Source organism: Lycorma delicatula, chromosome 3 (assembly GCF_047948215.1).
Source record: "Lycorma delicatula isolate Av1 chromosome 3, ASM4794821v1, whole genome shotgun sequence".
Lineage (NCBI taxonomy): Eukaryota > Metazoa > Arthropoda > Insecta > Hemiptera > Fulgoridae > Lycorma > Lycorma delicatula.
Window position 1 is genome coordinate 160,337,032 of NC_134457.1, and position 24,270 is coordinate 160,361,301.

General features: G+C 30.0%; 1 protein-coding gene across 1 annotated transcript in view; it reads left to right on the forward strand.

Annotated features, from left to right (window-relative positions):
- The window catches only part of LOC142321240 (cilia- and flagella-associated protein 53-like), a 32,212-nt gene extending 10,159 nt beyond the window's left edge, over nt 1-22,053 (forward strand). Inside the window, exons 5-9 of the mRNA XM_075359237.1 lie at nt 907-1,087; nt 7,113-7,291; nt 10,583-10,759; nt 18,308-18,520; nt 21,813-22,053. Coding sequence (XP_075215352.1) covers nt 907-1,087; nt 7,113-7,291; nt 10,583-10,759; nt 18,308-18,520; nt 21,813-21,962 — 900 coding nt within the window. The 3' untranslated portion in view covers nt 21,963-22,053. The remainder of the gene's footprint in view (nt 1-906; nt 1,088-7,112; nt 7,292-10,582; nt 10,760-18,307; nt 18,521-21,812) is intronic.
- Nucleotides 22,054-24,270: the final 2,217 nt, after the last annotated feature.

Here is a 24,270-nt window from a genome sequence, read left to right on the forward strand (position 1 = left end):
TCGGTCTAACAGAAATTTGCCTTCCATGGGGCCCTAGTGTTTGGAGGAAGCTTCCAGACACACGTGTGTCCATGAAGGGTTTGCGGGATCGTGTGGTCACCGTCATTGTTCTGGTTCACCTGAAACAGACATAAAAAAAAGCATGTTCTATATTGCAAGAAAGATATAACAAACTTTGTTGAGGACAATACGACAAACCTCTCATGTTTCAATCTACCTACATTTAAAATTTTTCTGAAGCGTGGCAAAATTGCTCTTTAATGTTCTGACTTGTGCGTGCGCAAAAAAAAAGAAAAAATCTAATGTTGAAGAATATTATTTAGATGTTTTCAATAAAAGTTGAAAGTTAACAATTTATTTAATTTATTTCTGTTATTTAGATGTATTTCCATTAGTAATAGTGAATATTAAATTAAGATGGGACCAACATAATACAAAGTCAATGGATTTTGAATAAAAGATATTTTATTTTATTGTTCCCTGCTGGCTAATACACTACACTTATTTTTCATAAATTAATCTAGTTTATACATATTTCTATTCATTGAATTTTTTAAAATGTATTACTTTGTTACTATAAAACACCCTAATATTGTTAAATAAACTTGTTAAATATCAGCTTTTTTTTATTTTTACTTTTTTCATTCTTTTTTCTATTATTTTTACGTACTGTTTTCATCATATAGTTTAAAATATGTAATATCCACATAAAATTGCTATATATATGTAATGAAAAACTTCTAAAACCTAAAAAAACTTATATAAACAACTCCATAAGTGACATGTGAAATGGCTATTTTCTATGATTATTAATGTGTTCTTTTTCTGGGGAATAACAGAATAATAATTTTTTTTCTTATTGACACTTAAGATGTTTAAATACTAAAAATTAATAATTTCTTTTAGAAAGAACATGAAGAACAAATTGAAAGAGAGAGACAACAGAGGGTTAAAGAAATATCAGAAATTTATAAGATGCAAATGGAAGGCAAACATTTACTTGTAGAAGAAGAAAAACGTGTAAAAGAAGAAGAAGCCAAACTTATTGAGAAATTAAAAGAAGAAATGGAGAAAGAAAATAGAGAAGGTGCAATATCTTATTTGATATTATATTTTTAATTTAAAGATGTATAGTTGTTATTTTTTTTTGCATTGATTTTATTAATCTATTACCATAAACTCGCTTTATCGGATATAGATATTTCATCCGTTTGTTATCTATATATATTATTGTAGACAACTACTAATCCTCTTTTTTTAAATTAATTTTTTGTTTTGTAATTCTACTCTAATCATGATTTTTCCTTGATCTTTCCAAGCAAATGCAAAGGCAGTTCATCTTGTTTTCCAGTTTGTAGTATAACTATTCATTTATGATATGATTTATGTAATTATGAGAACTGGTTAGAATAAAATATTTATTTATTTTACATGGTGACTCAGATATGAACTAATTAGATATCATAAAAGAAGTATGGTTGTTTCAGGTGTGTATGATATCACTACAGCATAGAATACAGTAATTTAGGCTGGTTAAAATTTTTGATTAATCAGTGTCCTTCCTGATAATACAGATATAACTCTTCTTGAAAGGAAAAGTTAAAGTGATTGAGCATAATGTGAGGAACATTACTCTTTAGTATATTGTAGGTGAATAAATTATTTTTTTTTTGTCGTAAGTCATTTGACTGGTTTGATACAGCTCTCAAAAGATTTCCTTTCTAGTGCTAGTTATTTCATTTCGTTATACCCCCTACATCCTACATCCTTAGCAATTTGTTTTACATATTCCAAATGTTACCTGCCTGCACAATTTTTTCCTTTTACCTGTCCCTCCTATATTAAAGTGACTATTCCAGGATGCCTGAATGTGTGGCTTGTAAGTCTGTCTTCTTTTAACTATATTTTTCCAAATGCTTCTTTCTTCATTGATTTGCTGCAACACTTCTTCATTTGTCACTATATCCAGCCATCTGATTTTTAACATTCTCCTTAGCACCACATTTCACAAGCTCCTAATCTTTTCTTCTCAGGTACTCTGAACGTCCAAGTTTCACTTCCATATAAAGCTACGCTCCAAACATACACTTTCAAAAATGTTTTCCTGATATTTAAATTAATTTTTGATGTAAACTAATTATATTTCTGACTGAAGGCTTGTTTCGTCTGTGTTATTCGGCATTTTATATTGCTCCTGCTTCGTCCATCTTTAGTAATTCTACTTCACAAATAACAAAATTCTTCTACCTCCATAATCTTTTCTTTTCCTATTTTTAATTCAGTGATCCATCTTCATTATTTCTACTACATTTCATTACTTTTGTTTTGTTCTTGTTTATTTTCATGTGGTAGCTCTTGCGAAGGACTTCATCCATGCCGTCCATTGTTTCTTTTAAATCTCTTTTACTCTCAGCTGAAATTACTATATCATCAGCAAATCATAGCATCTTTATCTTTTCACCTTGCACTGTTACTATGGATCTAAATTGTTCTTTAGCATCATTAACTGCTAGTTCTATGTAAAGATTAAAAAGTAACGGGGATAGGGAACATACTTGTTGGACTTCCTTTTTTATTATGGCTTCTTTCTTATGTTCTTCATTTATTACTGTTACTGTTTGGTTCCTGTAAATGTTAGCAATTGTTCTTCTATCTCTGTATTTGAACGCTAATTTTTTTAAAATGCTGAACATTTTATTTCAGTCTACGTTATCGAATGCCAAATATGTGGTTTGTATTTCTTTAATCTTCCTTCTATTATTAATCTGAGCACTGAAATTGCTTCCCTTGTCCCTATACTTTTCCTGATACCAAATTGGTCTTCTCCTAACACTTCTTTCAATCTCCTCTCAATTCTTCTGTACAGAATTCTAGTTAAGATTTATGATGCATGGCTAGTTAGGCTAATTGCTCTGTATTCTTCACATTATTTTGCTCTTGCTTTCTTTGGTATCATGACTATAACACTCTTTTTGAAGTCTGACAGAACTTTTCCTTTTTCGTAAATATTACACACCAGTTTATATAATCTATCAATCGCTTCCTCACCTGCACTGTGCAGTAATTCTACAGGTATGCCGTCTATTCCAGGAGCCTTTCTGCCATTCAAATCTTTTAATGCTCTCTTAAATTCAGATCTCAGTATTGTTTCTTCCCTTTCATCTTCTTTGGCTTCCTTTTCTTCCTCTGTAACACCATTTTCTAATTCATTTTCTCCATATAACTCTTCAATATATTCCACCCACCTATCGACTTTGCCTTTCATCTTATAAATTGGTGTATCATCTTTGTTTAACACATTATTAGATTTTAATGTACCTTAAGTTTCCTGTATGTTCCATCTATTTTACCAATGTTTAATGTTTATTTCTCTTTACACTTTTCTTTAATCCACCCTTCTTTCGTTAGTTTGCATTTCCTGTTTATAGTATTTCTTAATTGTTGATAGTTACTTTTACTTTCTTCATCACTAGCATTCTTATATTTTCTACATTCATACATCAGCTGCAATTATCGTGTGAAATCCAACATTTTCTACCAATTTTCTTTGTTCCACCTAAGTTCGCTTCTGTTGATTTAAGAATTTCCTTTTTAACATTCTTCCATTCTTCTTTTACATTTTCTACTTTATCTTTTTTACTCAGACCTCTTGCGATGTCCTCAAAAGTCTTCTTTACCTCCTCTTCCTCAAGCTTCTCTAAATTCCACCGATTTATCTGACACCTTTTCTTCAGGTTTTTAAACTCCAATCTACATTTCATTATCACTAAATTGTGGTCACTATCAATGTCTGTTCCAGGGAAAGCTTTGCAGTCGACAAATTGATTTAAATCTTTGCTTAACCATGATATAATCTATCTGATACCTTGCAGTATCACCTGGCTTTTTCCATGTGCATATTCTTATATTATTATTTTTAAACTGGGTGTTGGCAATTACTAAATTATACTTCGTGCAAAACTATATAATTCAGTCCCCTCTATCATTTCCTTTTGCCCAGCCTGTATTCACGTATTCACCCACTGTATTTCCTTCCTTGCCTTTTCCAATGCTTGCATTCCAATCTCCAACTATTATTAAATTTTCATCCCCTTTTTGTGTTAATTGCTTTGTCAATTTCTTCATATACACACTCTACCTCATCATCATCATAGGCGCTTGTAGGCATATAGACGGTAATTGTTGTCGATTTAGGTTTTAGATTCGGTTTAGGTTTACCTCCAGAATATTTTACCAAGGAAGGCGCCTCCATCTTTGTTATATGAAAATGCAGAGCTACATTTTCTTGGAAAAAAAAGCAGCTGTAGTTTTCATTGCTTTCAGCTACACAGTACTCAGAGGATTGAGTGATGTTGATATGGCCGTTTAAGTCGTCCTGACCTACACCCTTAACAACTACTGAAAGAGCTGCTGCCCTCTTTCAGGAATCATTCCTTATTGGCTCTCAACAAATACCTCTCCAGTAATAAATATAAGAAATAAATAAATTCACTCCTATATAAAATAAATAAAAACAAAACCAAGACCACCAAAATAGAAAGATCTATCACACTAGTATATATAAAGAAAGAAACTAGTATAAGGCAAGAAATCTTATAATTTTAAAAAATTGTTGAGATACTCTGTAGCTAGAACAAATAATTTTATCATTCCCAAAAACTCTTAAACACATTGCGCCTGTAATACATAACTAAACTCTCAGACAGCAAAATTCCATTTTGAACAACTAAGATGCAGCTTCAAACAAACAGACAATGGGCTCATGAAAATATTACTAATTAACATTTACTTGCTGATTAACTCATACAAACAAATAACAAATAGAAATTTAACAACATTCTAAGTGTTCTATATGTACACTAAATAAGTACGTATATTAAGTATGTATTTTAACATATTTAAACATTAAGTATAAACAATAAAACTGATGTATTACTTAAATAGCCACAATTAAATCATATACATGTGGTTGAAAATAATTTTTAAATCCAATTCAAAACATGTCTAGAAAGTGAATCAATAGTATGATAACATTCATGGTTCACTCCTAATGGGAACAACAGAGAAAGGAAAAAAGAAAAAAATTAATAGTTTAATTTTTAGAAAGGCAGAACTGTTTTAGTTGCACAAAGGTGCAAACCCTCATAGTTACGTAACAGTCCCTGGACATTCCCACAGAAAGTCCAGGATGTCTGGGCTAAAAGTATCCAAAAGTAATGGCCTATATTTAGAAAACCAGTCGTAATATCTTAAATGTAGGCTCAATCCACATGAAATATCTCAAGATTTGTTCTGTATACTCTCAAGGTCAGAGGAATGTGAATGTGCAGGGAAGCCGTCTTACAATGCAATTGTAGTGATTAGTAGTCAGTTGAGATGTGGACCCCACAACAGAAAGTTCAGTACATGCTTTGGTTAGTGGAGTTTCAATCAACACGTGTTCATCAGCGTGTACAAACTGGATGGAATACCTATCAATCTATATCCAAGTATATTCATCAGTGGAACATGACTTTAAGAGAAACTAAAAGTTTGGTTTCACTGGAAATCATCCAGAAGTTTCAGTAGTGACGAGAGTGTGGATCAATCGTATATGCTATATATTTACTGCTAATTCTATAAGTCAATTAGGTGGGCTAGTTACAAACTGCAAATTCCTTGTTACACTGTTCATAAGCGGCTCTGTTAAACAGTCGCAATTATCTTGATATACTGTTACTTAGGATGAAGCAACTATTCCCATTCATACCTGTGGGAAAGTTATGACACAATTGTCAAATTTGGGGTACTGAAAATCCCCATAGATTAATCGAAAATGAAAGGGGCACACCTAAGTCGATGTCAAGTTAGTAATGTACAAAAATGGTGTCATTGGTCTGTTTTTTTTTCATGGAGCCCATTTTGACAAGACACACGTACCTCAAATATTTGAGTTTTGCTGTTCCTCAGATTCCTACAGGCTTAAGTTTTCAACAAGATGGTGCTCCATCACACTTTCCACCAACTCACTTTTGAGATGTTACCATTTTCTTGAGCAATACTTTTCCCGGATGTTGGTTTGGATAAGGAGGTTCAACTGCATGGCTAAAGGAGGGGATGCTTGGATGTTTTTGTTTGATGGATTTATTAAAAGTTGTGTGTACCAAAGAAAAGTTCAAAATTTGGACAATTTAAAAAAGAGAATTGCTGAAGCTGTTGGTCTGATAATGTCGCAGATGCTTCTAAACACCTGGCAAGAATTAGATTATCATCTAGACATCTGCCGAGCTACAAAAGGTGCAAACATTGAATTTTACTAACCTATATTAAAACTAGGTGAGTTGCTGTGTTTATTAAAAAATTAAATCTTTAAATTAAATTAACTGGTTCTGTTAATATAAGCTGTTACTTTTAGATACTTTTAGTCTTTCTTTCTTTCTTTTTCCTGTTTAGCCTCCAGTAACTACCATTTAGATAATTCTTCAGAGGATGAATGAGGATGATATGTATGAGTGTAAATGAAGTGTAGTCTTGTACACTCTCAGTTCGACCATTCCTGAGATGTGTGGTTAATTGAAACCCAACCACCAAAGAACACCGGTATTCACGATCTAGTATTCAAATCCGTGTAAAAATAACTGGCTTTACTAGGACTTGAACGCTGGAACTCTCGACTTCCAAATCAGCTGATTTGGGAAGACGCGTTCACCACTAGACCAACCCAGTGGGTTAGATACTTTTAGCCTGGACACTGTATTGTTCACCACTGACCCTAATAAAGACATGGTTGTCCCACCAGAAACTAAAAGAAGTCGGTATGTTCACTTAGAAGGAAACAGGAAAGAAACTGATATGATTTGATGTTGTCTGTTCAAGGAAGAAAGGAATATAGTATAAGAAAAAGGAGAAGGATAGTAGGTGAGGATGCAATCAATCTACAGAAGTAGAAATAATGTCAATAAGATATTAATTGTGACAATTTATGGTTTTGTTCAGGAATTATTTTATTTTGGTATTAGTAAATAATTACAAAATTTCCACTTTAATGTAGTTAAAATAAAAATTATTTAGAACTTATGTGAAACAAAATATATTACCAAAAATAATAATAATAATTTGTCCTTTAATTTCAGAGAAAGAAGAAGAAAATAAAAAACGTACAAAAATGCGAGAAGAAATGATACAACAAGTACAGCAATCGAGAGAACTTTTAAATGAAAGATTGAAACAAGAGAAGGATATGGAGTTAGCATTTTGCAAATTAATTCAATATGAAATTGAGAGAGAACAAGCCAAAAAAACTGACACAAAGGTAATGCTGAACAGTTATCGCATTGTGAAATTACTTGTTAAATTAAATACTATACACCACATAAAAATGTTTGTTAGATAGCAGGTTTCTTTTCCATAATTTAATTTTTTAATTATTATAGATTTTGTGTCAAGTGATTGAGTCAAAGATAACAAACTGATAATTAATGAATGAGTTAATTTTCATGTATAATTTTTGAAAAAGTGGTTTAGTTGTATTGTTAATACTGAATGCAATTCATGATTGATTGCAATATTGCAATGATTGATTGCAGTATTCATATTTCTACAAGGCTGTTAATTTTTTAATATTACTATTTATATAGTTCATTCAAAAAATAACTATACCTATGTAAAAACAATTATATCTACGAACTACATTCTACTTTATACAAATTGTACCTCACAACACCTTGGCTTTGTTTTGGGTGATGGTATGGTTAAAGAATATGTGAAAGAATTTTCACATTCTTGTAATTTTTCTTTTGAGTTTTAGTTATGTTTCTTTCCTTTACACTCCTGCCTTTTGTATCACAATTAATGTCTGTAATTTATTTGGTTTTTAATTCTTTTACATTTTTAGAATTACCTACCATGAAATTTGTATGTATCCATATCTGTATAGTTTTCAAAACTTTCTTGTAAATAACCATCCTGTTATGACTCATAAGAAAGAACAAGAAGGTATTTGATTCACTATTGATTATACAGTGCACTCGAAAAGTAACTACACAAAACATAATTATATGTTTAGGGATTGTATCTCATGAGCTGCAAGTAATGTTTTCTGCAAAGGTTGGTAATCTTGTGTTATGTGCAGTTAGCTCCACAAGCTGGTCAGGCTGGTGACCTTGAGAAGAGAAGATGTGTCTGGTTCTTCTTTGTTCATCGCCTTTAAATAATTGAGACTGTGTCTTTCCATGTGCACTCAAAATGGTGTTCTTAAGAACACCACTTGTTTCTAGTTGAATACTTCTTCTGAGAGCATGGTGAATACACAAAGAATGAAAAACTAATTTTCTGTTAAATTTCCTGGTACTAATTGACATAGTGTAAGAGTGCTAATCAAGAAATTTAGGAAGTCGGGATTAGTAAAGGAATTTAAGTGAAGTGGTGGACCATTAATACTCGAAAAGAATCTATGACATAATCAGCTGCTATGCAACATCACAAGTCCAAGCAATAGTTGGCTCAAGAAAAGAACATTGGTGTTGCAAATGCACACAAGACAGTTTGTAAGAAGTTCAGTCTCATCCCATATAAAGTGAAAGCGGTTCAAAACTTACTAGTTGCAGATTGTGGAAAATAAATTCAATACTGTGAATGGTTTCAATAGTTTAAACAATTCTGATGATATTTTAGATTTCTATAACAGTGAGGCATGATTCCATTTATCAGTGTATATGTCCACACATACAGAACTTATGTTTATGGTCTGTCAACAACCCACACGCTGTACATGATCAGAAGATTGAGGTTTGGATTGTAATACCCAGGTGAAGAATAGTCTGCCCAATATTTTTTGCAATATTCAGTTTGTTATTGTGAAATGATTTACTAGTCCAGAGGAGAGCTAACTGAAGATGAGAATGAGGTGGGTTGTGGTCACCTTGTTCTCTGAACTTAAAGTCTATGGATTTTTACATCTGGGGTTATGCAAAAAGTAATTTTTATTGAGCAGACTGCCATAGCCTCTAGGAAATTCAAACTGATATTTGTGATTTCACAAGAACAGCTGGTGAGAGTCTTCAAAAACTAGACGAAATGCATGCAGATATGTCTGGATGTTCGAACCATTTCCAACATCTGTAAAGTAAGTTTCTGTTAGGTATTGTTGTATTACTGTATGACAAGAATAGTTAGTTTTCAAACAACTAGGATAACATGAAGCGTACTACTAGTAAAGGATTTTACAGATGATAAAGTAATATACTAAAATAAGACATAAAGAAAAATTAATTTTTTTGCAAAATGTATTTAGTTTTACTTGCTTATTAGAATTGTGGAGGGCCATAATGAATACAGAGAGAGGGTGCATAGAGTATTGAGTGGAGGGTGAGGTAAGTAAATTCTTTTTTTGCATTAAACTACTAATTTTTATACTGAATAAATTGTTTACTAAATAAAGAATAAATTGTTTTTAGGAAAATATCATTTTTTAAAATAATATGATAAATCTTTTAATATATACATATATATAATATTTCTATTTATACATTTGTATACATGCTATTATATAATAGTATTTATACCACCAGATACAATTTATAAAAAATAAAAATACTTATATATTTCTCTGAAGTAGAGCATCAGCTCCATCATCAGCAGATTTAGTTTATAAAATACACATAATTAAAATATGAATATTAAAAATATCTCTTTTAAAATTATACATAGTCAAAAAATTATTAAAAATTTCAGCATGTGTATACGTTGTAGCATTTAAATATCCTATAGCCTTCACCATAGTACAATGCAGAATTCAACATATCTGATACAGATTTCTTATCGTACCATGGTTATAGCCATGTCATTTCACTTCAGCTAAATAGATAGTGTTCTTTTTAACTGTATCTGGTGGTATAAATATTATTATTTGATACAGAGGTTGAAATGTCTGATAAAATAATGTATATATCTGACAGTGTTTTTATAAACACGTGAAATATATTCTATTTTAATAACATATAAAAAATTAAAATAAAACTCATTGCACTATATAAAAATTTTTATAAGTAAATGGATTAAGAATTTAGATCCAGAATTAATAATTAAGTTTAGGTATCTAAATTTTAATACTTAGATATATGAAGATACCCATTTTTTGTTTGTTTTTGAAAATATGGAATTATTTAATATCATGTTGGGGTCACAAATATTAAATTACAGAGGTATTCTCTCTGTGTAATATTTTTGAAAGTACTGACATTAGACAAAAATTATTAGAGTGCAAAATTAAAGCTTATAAAATTTCCTTTAATTTGACTGCTCTTTGCAATAAATGTGGATGAAATGACAGCATTCTTAACTTACAGTAAAAAAATAGGACAATTTTGCATTGTTATAAAGTATTTTTCAAAATCTTTATTTTAATACAAAAATTCACTATGGAAAAGATGAGACACCTTTCTGTAAGACTAGGCTATTATCTTATTATTTAAAACACATTTCATCAATGAAAAGTAATAAGTAGTACATACATTTTACTATGAAATTCTTTTTGTACATTATCGTTAATAATTCATTCTGACACTTAATTTGAATTATTACTATTGTTTACTATTAATTATAGGTACAATTACGACGTGAAATGGAATTATTCCAGTCATATGTAGATGAAATGAAAAGAGGGAAGGAAGAAGAAGAAAGGAAAGCTGATGATACACGACGCCGAGAGATGGAACAAATTATGAAAAATTATGATGATTTTCTAATTCAAACTGAAAAAGCAAAGATACAATTAAAAAAGGTAACATAAAACAATGTCTCTGCTTTGTAGAAACCAAAAAAAAAAAAATTGATATACTAATAAAATAACCACATTTATTAATTAATTATAAATTATTTAATTATTAACTCTTTAGTGTTATATTCATTCACATGATCAAAAAAGTGTTTTAAATGAAATTTACAAAAAGATTACTTGTGTAGCGTAACTTATTTAATGAATAAGTGCATTTCTCTGTGCTGTTAGTGTTCTCAATGTTATCAATGAGAAGGTACCAAACTAACGGGTATTTCTACTCATATTAATCTAAATCTCCACAAAATTTTTAATATTTTGTCATAGCTCAAAAAATGTATTAAAATTTGGCAGTTTAAAATTATTATTAAATTAACATTTATCATTATTATTTTTTAATGATGACATGGAATTATTAATGCATTATGAAGTAGCTTGATGAAATTCAGTGCAAAGTTCAATATAAATGAAAATGAATTTCGTATCGTAAATGCGACTCAAAACTGGGAAAAAAATACTCGAGAATCATCCATAAAAATTAAAAATCTTTAAAAAAACAATATTTGCTTTTAAAAAAACTGTAAAAAGCTTATTTCTATTTATATTTATTAAAGAATTAATACTAATATCATTTATTAAACATTATACTGCATTCAGTTAGCCAAACGTTGCGTTTGTGTGAATGAATTCGTCATGATTTTGCTGAGTCACGTCCTGTGTATCAGTGCTGATTCACAAAGCAGCCATATCTCCATACAACACTCTTTCTCTGTTTAGCCTCTGGAACCACTGGAAGGTATTACTTCAGAGTATGAATGAGGATGATGTGTATGAATGTAAATGAAGTGTACTATTATACAGAGTCAGGTCAACCATTTCTGAGAAGTGTCGTTAATTGAAATCTAACCGTCAAAGAACACCAGTATCCACGATCTAGCACTCAAATCCGTATGAACGTAACTACCTTTTCTCTACGATTTCTGCTGCGGTGTTCACAGCAGAACGTTCTTTTGATATTATTTTATTATTCACGTTTCATGTATTATCCTAAATTTCTTTTACTGTTTCAATTTTATTCCTATTATTATCTTAGTTTTCATTATAGTTTTAACCATATTTTTCTAATATTTTAATATCCTTGAAGAAGCTTCTTGTTATTATTTTAACATGGGCTTGATAATGCGAAAGCTTTTTTGTCATAAAAAAGCAGAAAGCTCAGTGCGTGATTTGATTTATCGAAACAAGTTCGGTTAGGACAGTTCAGTGTAGTTATTGACATGAACATGGCGGTGCCACGCCTACAAATAAAACAGTATTCCAGTGATTTAATCAGTTTAAAGAAACGGATAATGTCTTTTAGGGGAAGTCACCAGGCAGGCCTTCTGCATATTGTATGTGTAGGAAAAAGTCATTATCAAGGTAGGTTCAAGTTAGGAATACCAAACTTAGTGCATGAAATGGTGCATAAGAGGCTTTTATTGAAGAGGTGCATAAAAAACAACTTTTAAATGAAATTAAACCCAGTGACAAAGCGAAAATATTGGAGTTTGCAGCTTTAATGCTTAAAAACATTTGAGAATGAGGACTACCTGAAAAATTACATGTTTTCAGATGAGGTGACATTCTACATTAGTGAGCGACTATATCAATACAATTGCAGGATTGAGGAATTAGAGCCACTGCATGAAATTATCAAACATCATCAGTGTGACTCTTGCAGGCCGATTAATTTTTGTAGAAAGCACAGTAAATGTGGGTATTTTCTATGGTATGCTCGAACTATGTATGTTGAAGAAAAAGGATTAATTTTCAATCAGCTAGACAGTCCTCTGCTGCATTACAGCAATCGTGCCCATGTTGCATTAAACATTAGGTTTTTAAACAGGTGGATTGGAGGAGGAGGGCTGATTGCATGGCCACTAAGAAGCCCAGACATGATAACCCCACTAGATTTCTTTTTGTGGGGGCATGTGAAAAACATTGTTTAGTGAAAGAAAATCCATGACATCAACCACCTATGGGAGAGAATTGTTGCAGCAATAGTATCCATTACACCTAACATGCTAACAAGTACATGGGAGGAGCTGGATTACCATTTGGATGTAATTTGCTGCAGGGCAATGAATAGTGCAAATATTGAAGCATATTAAACATCAAAAAAACGTCAAAATTTACCCTTTCAGAATATAAACTAATGTAAGTAAAACTTAAATATAATATTGTTTAAATAATACTTGAATCTGAGGCAAAATAAGGAGGAGTTCTTTTATAAACACTCTGTACATGTATATACAACAAAACTTTGTTTCACAAAAATTCAGTATTTTTAAAAAATTAATTATGGCTTTTAAAGAAAGGCTCTGAGATGGAGCCACCATTTAAAAAGGTGGAGTCAAAATAATTGCTATTTTTGTGACTTCCATTCCAGTAATTTTTTCAAATTTTTCTGTGCTATTCATAATTTCATGATAATCATAACATTAATTTAATTTATACATGGTTCTGATTATATTGAAGAATATATTATATTGTAATCAGTTTCTGATTACATTATATTGTTGATATTGTATAAATAGAAATTATATAATTAAAAAATCAGTAGGTTATAATGTGAAGTATTGCTACATTAGTAAGTAGCCTTGTGAGGTTGTAATACTAACAGAACTCATGTAGTGAGACTATCAATGAAATGTGATAATATCTTATCTGTATGGTATTTGTTAGTTACTAACTGCAATATTGGCTGATTTGCACTATAAAGTGTGCCTGTATCATCTAAATAACTTGAATAAACTCTTTTCTTTACAAAAAAAAAACAAATTATAAGCATCCGAGCTCAGATACTAAAGGTATGTGGTGACGTGTGAAGTAGGAGGGAGCAGTTCCTTTATTTTTTCCATTGAATTCATAAACACAACAAATTACTCAAAACATTTTTTTTTTTAAATAAAAGAAATATACATATGCAAGTCAAACAAAGCTTTTTTTTTAAATTTAAATTATTGCTAACTTAAAACGATTTTTCTAAATATTGAAATCATTCAAATAAATAATCCAAACTACGATCAGCTGATGATTATTTTGCACAGATAATTATAATAAAAAAAAGGATAACAAAATAAATTCTTAGTGAAATATTTGACAATGTCTGTTGCTGAAACAAATTTTATCAATAAACTATCACCAACTTGGGAGTTCGCATTCCCAAGGGCATAGCCTCTGCAGCTTGTCTTCCCACTACACACAGAGCTGCAGAACACTTTCACTATACACATTTGAATTTCAATTATTACAACATATATATAGTAAGGATAAGAGGCACTTCTTAAATGAATTTAATGATGTGCTGTCTAAAATTAATTCTAATAACTGCATAATAATCGGTGACTTTAACTTAAACCTACTTTCCAAATCCCACCTAATAGATGAATATAAAACTATTTATAACTGCCATGGATTTGAATCATTAGTTAAATGAACCCACACGACTTACAAGTGGAACATGCATTGATCACTTATTGTCAAGAATAGAAAATAAAAAAAATTATGAAATAGTTTCAACTGTGAGTCATTTGCAGATAACAGATCATAGTCTTATAGGCGTCGGGATATCGCATATCTGTAATGTGTCGCATTCCAATACTATTAAAAATGAGAATAATATGAATGCTATTAAAATTGATTATCATAAATTCATTTCCCTTATCGCTAAAGTAGACTGGCGTGATGTTTATATACATAACGATGCGTCAGCAGCTTTTGATATTTTCATAAGAAAATTTACTGAAATTATAAACAAATCTAAAACTCAATTAGTCATACAGGTAAGCAATTCAAAAAATTAAAACCATGGATGACAGATAAACTGTGTGAAATGATATCAATACGCAATTCATTATACAAAAAAACAAAAGCGCACCCTAATAACGTACATTTAATTTAACATTATAAAACATATAGGAATAAACTTAAACTTAAGATTACATCGGCTAAACAAAATTACTATGATAACATGTTTGACAGATGTAAAGGAAATTTTAAAATGGAGTGGGAAGTAATTAATTCCTTAACCGGTCAAAAAAGAAAAGATCTCTGAACGATTTCAAGTAGCTAACATATTTAACGATTATTTCATAAATGTTATAAGTGACTTACGTAAACAATTAAATGAAAGTTGTAATGATACAAATAATGATCTGGAAAATATGAAATGTAAAGTGTCATCAATGTTTGTCAAGCCTGTCCTTAATGCTGAGATTGAAAATATTATCAAAAATCTCAAAAACAATAAATCCCCTGGTATCGATGAAATAAGCTCAAAAATTGTTAAATTAGCGGTAGATCATATATCACATGTCTTAACCTTTCTTGTAAATATAAGCCTCTAATCTGGAAAATTCCCGGATGCTTTAAATAAAGCAGTAGTAATACCTGTCTTTAAAAAAGGAGATAAAAACTCTGTTACTCAATATAGACCAATATCTCTATTCATTATCTTCTCTAAAATCTATGAGAAATGTATGAAGAACAGATTAATATCATACCTCAAAAACTTTTTTTTTTAGTACAAACCAATATGGATTTGTGGCTGGTAGCAATACTGAAAAGGCGCTCTTAAATTTTACTACCCAAGTATTTCAGGGCATAAATGATAAGAAATGTGTGAGCGGTCTATTTTTAGACATAACAAAAGCTTTTGATTGTGTAGACCACAATGTCCTTCTACGCATTCTGTGGATGAGTGGTATTAGAAGTGTTTCATTTGATTGGCTTGAGAGCTATCTGATCAACAAGCGACAGTGCGTAAGAATAAAAGGGTGTTTAAGTAACTTTGCAGGGGTTCCACAAGGATCCGTATTGGGAGCCATACTATTCATAATATATGTAAATAGTGTCTGTTTGGCACCGCTTAAAGGTAATGTATATGCGTTTGCAGATGATACTGCCTTGTGTTATGTCCGCAACACCTGGATAGAAGTGGCCGAGGACATGCAATCAGATTTAGACGCACTGCGGTTATGCTTTTCAAATCATTATATGAACTTGAGCGTTGAAAAAACTTTGTATATCAACTTCTGCTTAAAGGGGAATATAAAATTGTCACTTACAATAAAATATAAATGTAAAAAATGTGTGATAAATAAATCCGACTGTTTAGAATGTAGTGAGATCGAACAACGTAATATTTGTAAATACTTGGGCATTGTGTTAGATAGTGGTCTACCCTGGAAGAATCATATTGCGCTATTAAAGCAAAAACTTTTAAGCTATCTTAGGATATTTTATTTTTTAAACAAACTATCCCCAAAAATAACCATGAGAAAACTTTATTTTGCTATTGTGCATAGTCGACTAGACTACGGCATCAGCTGTTGGGGAGGAACTTATGTTACAAATTTAGATTCCATAATCAAAATCCAAAAAAGATTCGTTAAAATAAGTAAAAAAAGAACTACGGATCATTCTTTGCCAATATTTAGGGAATTGTCTATATTACTGCTACGTTATTTATATGTTTATAAAGTAATGAAAATTTTCTTTATCAGAAGTGGTCATAGAGATAGTATGATAACCGAGTACGAACTTAAAAGTAAGAGGAATGTATATGTCCCCAGAGCAAATAAAACGAATTATATGAAATTCTTTTCAAGTACTGCTCCTAGATTGTATAAGATACTTCCTTAATCATATAAAGACCAGTAGGAACCTAAACACTTTCTTAAAGCTACTAAGACGATGGCTAATTAATATTGATGACGCTGAAAGTATGTTCCATGTAATTACATGATTTATGATTACATATATAATTAATTATAATGCCTTATACTATTGGTCTTAACATAGTAATAGATTTTTTACATATATAACTTAGCGGGTAGCACTGGATGAAAGGTTTATTAGTAAACATAAATATTTGGTGACGATTGATCTTCTCTATACTTAACTGCAGAAAAGATAAGTTTCCACCAGAGTAAATCATGAATTGAACCAAAACTAATCCTCCTATATAAGATAAAACTGTTTACTTTTACCCTTACTCAAACTAAAAAGATTAATAGAAAAGGGATGGTGCCACAAAACAAGCAAGACCCTTGTGCACACCTAATCTTTCATCTTTTACAAATAATATAAATTAAGTATAATTAAGTTAAGTTAAGTAATAAATATTAAATTGTATTATAAAACAATGTTAAATTAAGTATGATTAAGTTAAGTAATATTATAATTAGTATTAGGATTACTCCAATAATTATTGATCCTGTAAAAGTGAAAGAAATATATCCTTACACAACTACACAACATCCTACACTATTTCTTATTACATTTACACTCTGTGTTGCATACCTTACAACATGCAACCGTAACCCAAGGTGGAAACTATCATGCTAATGGGTGGATGGCTGTACATAGTGAGTCTTGAACGATGTCCTCTGGGCAGCAAGGTGAACCCAGTTGTATTTAGCTCTAGCTTCTGTATGCGTATGCTTTGCAGAGGTGGTCCTATATTTTCCCTGTACTCATGAGACCAAAGTTAGTATTCCACAGTGAAACTCCAGATAGTCCATCTGAAAATATCACCGATATTAGTCTTTTAAAAGACCTCAGTCAGCTTTGTCTGATTGTTGCATCAGACACACAGTGGTACGCTGCTGCTGCTTGATTGCACACCACATCCATGTGAGCTGCGTATGTTCATGTGGCTTTACGTCACAAATTTAAATTGCCGAGGGACATACGGCCATTCTAGAAAATGACAAAAACATACTAGACCAGGTATTTTTACTTCTAAAAAGAATTAAATATACTTAATTAGATTTAACCCGTCACAAATTTTTATATTATTTTGTTATTCGCATTACATGTATTATCCTAATTATTGCGTTCCTTTCACTATTTCACTTTTATTCCTACTCTTATCTTAGTTTTAACTATATTTTAATATCCGAGAAGGAGCCTCTTGTTATTATTTTGACTCTGGCGATAATAGCGCAAAAGCGTTTTTTTACCCCACAAAAAAAAAAAAAATTTAACAGTAATTAATTTCAAGTAAATTGTAGCAGACGGGGGCCAACAGCAGCTGTGGGTGAGAATTTTATTTCTTTTAGTTTGATAACTCCTTTAATATCTTTGCCAAGAACTTGCACAGTCTTATTTTTTTATTTATTCTGAGTACTGTGTTCAGCATCACTCCTAGGGCAAAAATTCTATTATTTTATTTGTTAAAACATTCTTTAAAATAGAGAATAAACAGATATAGATGATCGTATCTTCAGTCTATGACATAAAAATCCCAAATTATTTATTACTAGAAGTAATTTATACATTTTGGAGGCAAGGACAGGATTAATAATCCAGAGTGAATAGCTAGAGGTGATAGTTGGGATTGCTCTCTTCAAACATAATTTAATACAAATAATTATTACAGGTTTGTTTATTCTGTGCCATATGAAAATATCATGTTTTAAATTAATAAAATGTACTATACAAACATCTATTTAATATCTCCATAACTTTATACAGTATGATAGATAAATTCATCTTTCTGTTTAACAGGAAGTTTTTAAAGAGCGTGATTCACAAGTTCAAGAGAATTTAAGAAGGATTGAAAAAGAAAATGAAATGAAGAAATTGGAAGAAACACTACAAAAAGAAGAATTAGAAAAACATAAAAAATATGAAGAAATGATTAAAAAAGAAAGGGAAATGAAAGTAAAACAGTATGCAAAAGAGTTGAAGGAACAAGATGAAGAGTATAAAAGGCAAAAGGTCAGTATTTCCAGAATAATGACATATTATTTGGTCCACGACAGTACACTAGACTTACTTCACATTAAGAATAATTGGATATTGGTATTTTCCATGTCGTTAGTTTATAATGTAAATTTAGTGTGGTTATGCAGTCAACTATTTTTGTTAGAATTAGGATACACCTTATATTTATAGTAATTGTTGAAATTAACCAACATCAAACAAGTTTTTTATGAATTTCTATTTATTTTCAAAAACTTCCGTTAACTGAAATCAGATGACTCCTACGGTAATAATTTGATCACCAAAAACGTTTGTAAAAAGGTTTATTAATAATCGGCTGCATATGCTGACACTGTTTTGCTGAAACCTTGAGCTGTTATTTCATCTTCAGTAAGTATGATTACAAAAAGTAAGGATAAATATTTATTAATGATAATTGTTTATGTGAAAATACAAGGCTTATTATTCTTGTGGATGTTATACTTAAATTCAAACTTTGTCACACAAAGAAATTTAATGTGTTTGGATATGGAACTTCTAAGAGTTCATAAAAGTATTTTTCAGCTCTCACAACCTGACCCATAAAACCACAGCCTTTCAAATGAAATACTTGGCTCAAAATTCCATCATTATTGCTTGCTTACTTGAAATTTTATTTTCCTGTTTAGCCTCCGGGGATCACCATCAGATATTACATCTGAGGAAGAATGAGGATGATATGTGTGAGTGTAAATGAAGTGTAGTCTTGTTCAGTCTCAGGTTGACCATTTCTGAGATGTGTGGTTAATTGAAACCCAACTACCAAAGAACACCGGTATCCCCGATCTAGTATTCCAATCCATATAAAAGTAACTGCCTTTACTAGGATTTGAACATTGGAACTCTCTACTTCAAAATCAGCTAATTTGGAAAGATACGTTCAACACTAGATCAACCTGGTGGTTCTATTTGAAAAATTTGGAATGAGTTAAATTATACAGCGAGTCAAATTATAAAATAGTGTTTTTATAAAAAATTATTTCAAAATGTTTTCATTTGACTTAGTTTTCACAAACTACCTTTACTTAATAGCTGAATTATTATTACTTTTTTGCATTTTTGCTGTTCTTAAACGGTTTAAAAATATTTTGCAGATATAATTTATACCAAACACGCATGTACTTATTTTTACTGACAGTGATTTTAATAATATTTATTCATATAACCACTTAAAACTCCAATGAATTTTATTTCATAATTTTTATTGGTCGTTGACTGTTTAACATAAAATAATGTCTGGAAATCTTTTATAACGTCAAACTCTGTGATATAGTTACAGTAAAATTTTCAATTAGAAATAATGTTCTGAACCACCTAAATAAAGTATATGCAGCACCATTCAAACCAACATCAAGAAAATATTTTCTAAAAATGCTGTAGGGTACAATGGTACCCAACCAAAATTAGATATGATGCCCAACTGAAATCAACAGTACCTGGTAGGTTAAATGTTTTCTGTTGTACCTTCAATGATGAAAAAATTAAATGTTGTTTTAAATTAGTTTGCGTCTTGTTTTGCAATTGTAAATATATTATAGCTTTCCTGTGTTTAAAATAGAAATTTTGCCAAATGTGGATTTTTGTTCAGGAATTCCAGAAAAATTCACGCAGTAGAAATTTATGAACAAATAAAATAAGTATATGGATTGAGGTTATTGATAAATTATATGCCCATCATATTCAATAAAGAAAGATTTTGAATGTTCAAAATTATGATCTTTTTACAATTGAAAAACTAAGAAAAAACAACATTTAAGTTGCTAAGGTAGATGATTTGTTATTAATTCATAACATAGCTCACTCAAATTTTTAACATCTCTTCAACAGAAGACCTTTTGGTGAACATTTTTGATAGAAGATATGCGCTAAATGTGTTCCTCTACTGTTATCAAAGACAAAAAAGCAAAGCAGATAGTCTTTGTAAAACTACTGCAATTAAATTCTAGTCAATGAAATAGAATCATTCAGAAACTTTTTTCAAAACTGAAAAAAGTTAAGGAAACTCAGAATTACAAGTATTCTGTAATTATGAAAGATCTTATAAAAGATCAAGTATTCATAATTAGATTATGAAAGATCTTTTACATGTTGATTTCATTATAGTAGAATAACAATAATTAACTGGCTTACTGTGAAGCACCTAATTGACTCCATTATGCAGTACAAAAGGAATAATGTAACATAATATTTTGTTTTGCAATGATGCATACCTTCACTTGTCTAAAAGCTCAAGCAATATTGCTTCAAAAAATTTGGTTGTGAAGTATTTGAGCACTCACTCTACAATTCTTAATGATCTTCATTTTTTCTAAACTAAAAAAATGTTATTGTGGCAGTTATTTTTAGAGATGATTGTGAGGTAAAAAAAGATGTTAAGAGTGGATAACAAAATTAATGGGCAATTCCCTAATGTTTAAAATCTGAATGATTGACAGTAAAGAAAAGTACAAAGTTTTTTTAAATACTTAATAATTTATTTTAAATTTATAGTCAAACGTTTTACTTTCTAAATGAAACTGGTGGTACATTACATCAAATGAATGATTACTATTTTAAATTATGTTGAATAATATAGTATAAATTTATCATAACACTTGAATAAGAAAAGTCAAAGGGGAAATGAATTGGTTTAGTATTACACCTTTATATTATGCATTTTCATATCCCCTTGGACGCTTTTAAAAACCACTAATCCTAGGGAAATTTAGGGATGTAGTATGTCACTACACACCATATCTAAGAACATTTCACTAAATGTTCTTAGTATGTGCCATATATCTATAATGATAAATATGTTATAAGCAAAGAATAAAATAAAAACCTAAAATATCAGAACTAATGAAGAAACAAAAATAAAATTAAATTAACAGAGCAAAAAATTGCTACTATCAATTTTAGACTGTTTTTTTGTTGTCCATTTTAGATTACATGTTAGGGTAGTGATAAATTTAAATTGAGAAAAATACAATGTTATTATCAACTTACAATTAGCATCAGAAAAATTACCAAAATGGAAAACAAGACATTACAATGAGGTTGTAGCAATTTTCAAGCGTACTATGTACCATCATTTGATATCAGTTGCCTCTGGCTCAAGTAAGCAAGTAGCATTGAATGATAATAGAAAAATTATAATATCATTATTTAAGAGCTATTTTAGCTATAAGAATAATAAAAAACATAACATTTATAATCTTTTTTAAATTTTGTTCATAATTCAGTAATTTTCATGACAAACTTTCTGAAAATGAAAAAAAATTTATTACAGGAAAAAGAAAGACAAAAAGAAGAAATGCTGTACAAGGAAGAAATTATGAAAGAAGAGCAATATCTGCAAAAACTTAACATAGCCTTAAAATCAGATACTTGTGATAGGAAACATCCTTTTATGAAAAAACTAACTGGTGCTGCTCTTTAAATATTGTCCAAGAATAACACAATACTCGTATATCACACATTTTTAAACTTTTTTTTCATTTTTCTATTTTAATATTAATGTTTAATTTTAAATTACCACTTTCAAGATTCTGTTTGTAATATTTAGTTTAATTTTAGTGTCTGTTAGAATTTGCAATTATGCACTTTTATAGTATTCCTTGGTGTTTAAGAAAAGCTTACTTGTAGATTTTTAAGGGTTAACATTTCAAGAATAAAACAAGTTGTACAAAAAAAAAAACTTTTTATTTTTAACTCATTAATAATATGAATATATATATATATATATATATGTGTGAGTGTGTGTATAAGATGTACCTAAAATGGTGGTCTGGGGCTAGATTTACGTGCCAAAATGAATAAAAAATGTCTTACGAAGACATATGATGATTATGATTGATTTACCTTCTGTTTTTCTTCTGTCTGCCATTTTGTGTTTATTAATGAAAAATGTATATCTCAAGATCATATTAGAAATTTGATCACAATAATAAGAGTATTTGGTACACACATTTATTACCAGCGTTGTCTAATAAATAAAGAATTATAGTGTAAACACGTTCAATAATGTCAATTTTTTAATTCTTTATATCTCAGTAATCTTCAATGTTATCATACAGCATAAAAATTATTAAAAAATGTGTCATTCATAACTTGACAAAATTTTTGATATAATTTTCGGCCAGACTTCTCTTCCTCTATTAAATTAGAGGAAATATTTTACTTAAAATATTTTATTAGAAACTGAACAACAAAAAGAAACCGAAGTTCACTTTTTAGTATACAATCTATATTAACAAAGAAACTAACTTTTTTTTTGATAAAATTAATTTTCAATACATAATTTAATTAATTTCATCTAAAACTTTTATTTTCCATTGTGATGTACTTAAAACATGAAAAATATGATAAATTTTTAAGATAATTTTAAAATCTTAATAATTATCATTTTAAAAGCAAGATAAACATTTCACTTTTCATGCGTATTTTATAAATGTCAGTTTAAAATTATGAACTTCTGTTATTTATGTAGGCCTAGCGATGTAGTACTGTATTTTAAAATAAAATCATATAATTGTAAAGTAAGTCATACTTAATGTTTATTTGTATGTGTTTGTTTGGCATAACTCAAATTAAAAAGTATTATCATTGTTTTTTAGTTTTTGTTATATAGTAATGGAAATTCAGCCTCACATCCCCCTTAGTTGACAGTGACCACTGCATTCCAAAGGATTTTACAAAAGTAACAAGACATAAAAACAACAGTGTACTTCTACTAAGCTTAAAAAAATCTCACCTGCCAGAAATACTTAAAATCTAGGGCAGTAAAAAATGACTTTTATCTGAATCACACATTCTGAATGTAAAGTTGCAAGTTCAGAACATAAAATGTCACAGAAGAGAAAAGTATATTCAATAGTAGACAAAATGAAAATTATCTATCATGTAAAAAATAGGGAAACCAAAGAAAGTTTGTCACGTAAGTGTGTGGTGTCCAAAATGAACAGATGGGGGTGGATGAAAGAGGAAGATAAACTTAGAAATTTCATGAACACAGTTGAAAGTGAAACTGGACTGCAAAGAAAAAAACTAAATTAGGCAAAGTTAGTGAAATAAAGACTTACATGGGACCAATGATTTTAATGGTGTTCATGTTGGAAATCTTGTCACGGTATAAGTCAAACTAGCATTGAGGAAGATAGTGAATCTCCAGAACATTTTCATCAAGAATTAAAAAAAATTATAATTGATAAAAATTTAAATGAAAATCAAGTGTACAACTGCGATGAAACTACACTCTATTATAGATCGCTTCCTTCAAAAACTCTGGATGTGAGGAACATTGCTAATAAATCAGGAATAAAAATGTACAAGAACAGAGTGATTCTCCTTTTTGATGTAAACATATCAAGAAGCCAAAAACTTAAATCTGTCCGCAAAGGGAAAAGTTCTAGCCCCAGATGTTTTAAGCAAGTTAAAAAACATGGTTTCATTACCAGTCTTGCATAGGCTTTTGAAAAATGCTTGAATTACAGGTGAAATTTTCACAAAGTAGTTCCACATGGAATTTGTTTCATCAGTTAGGAAATGTCTGCAGCCACTTCTTGAGCACTGTTCAGTGAATCTACCATCTAATACGCTATAGTGTTGAGATGGAAACATAAGAGTTATGTTCTTGCCAAAAAAATTATGGCGTTGATCCAGGGTACTAAAAAGCATTTAAACTGTATTACTGGCATGAACTGGTCAGTGCTCTAGTAAACTGTCATGAGAAACAGAAACTTCACTTA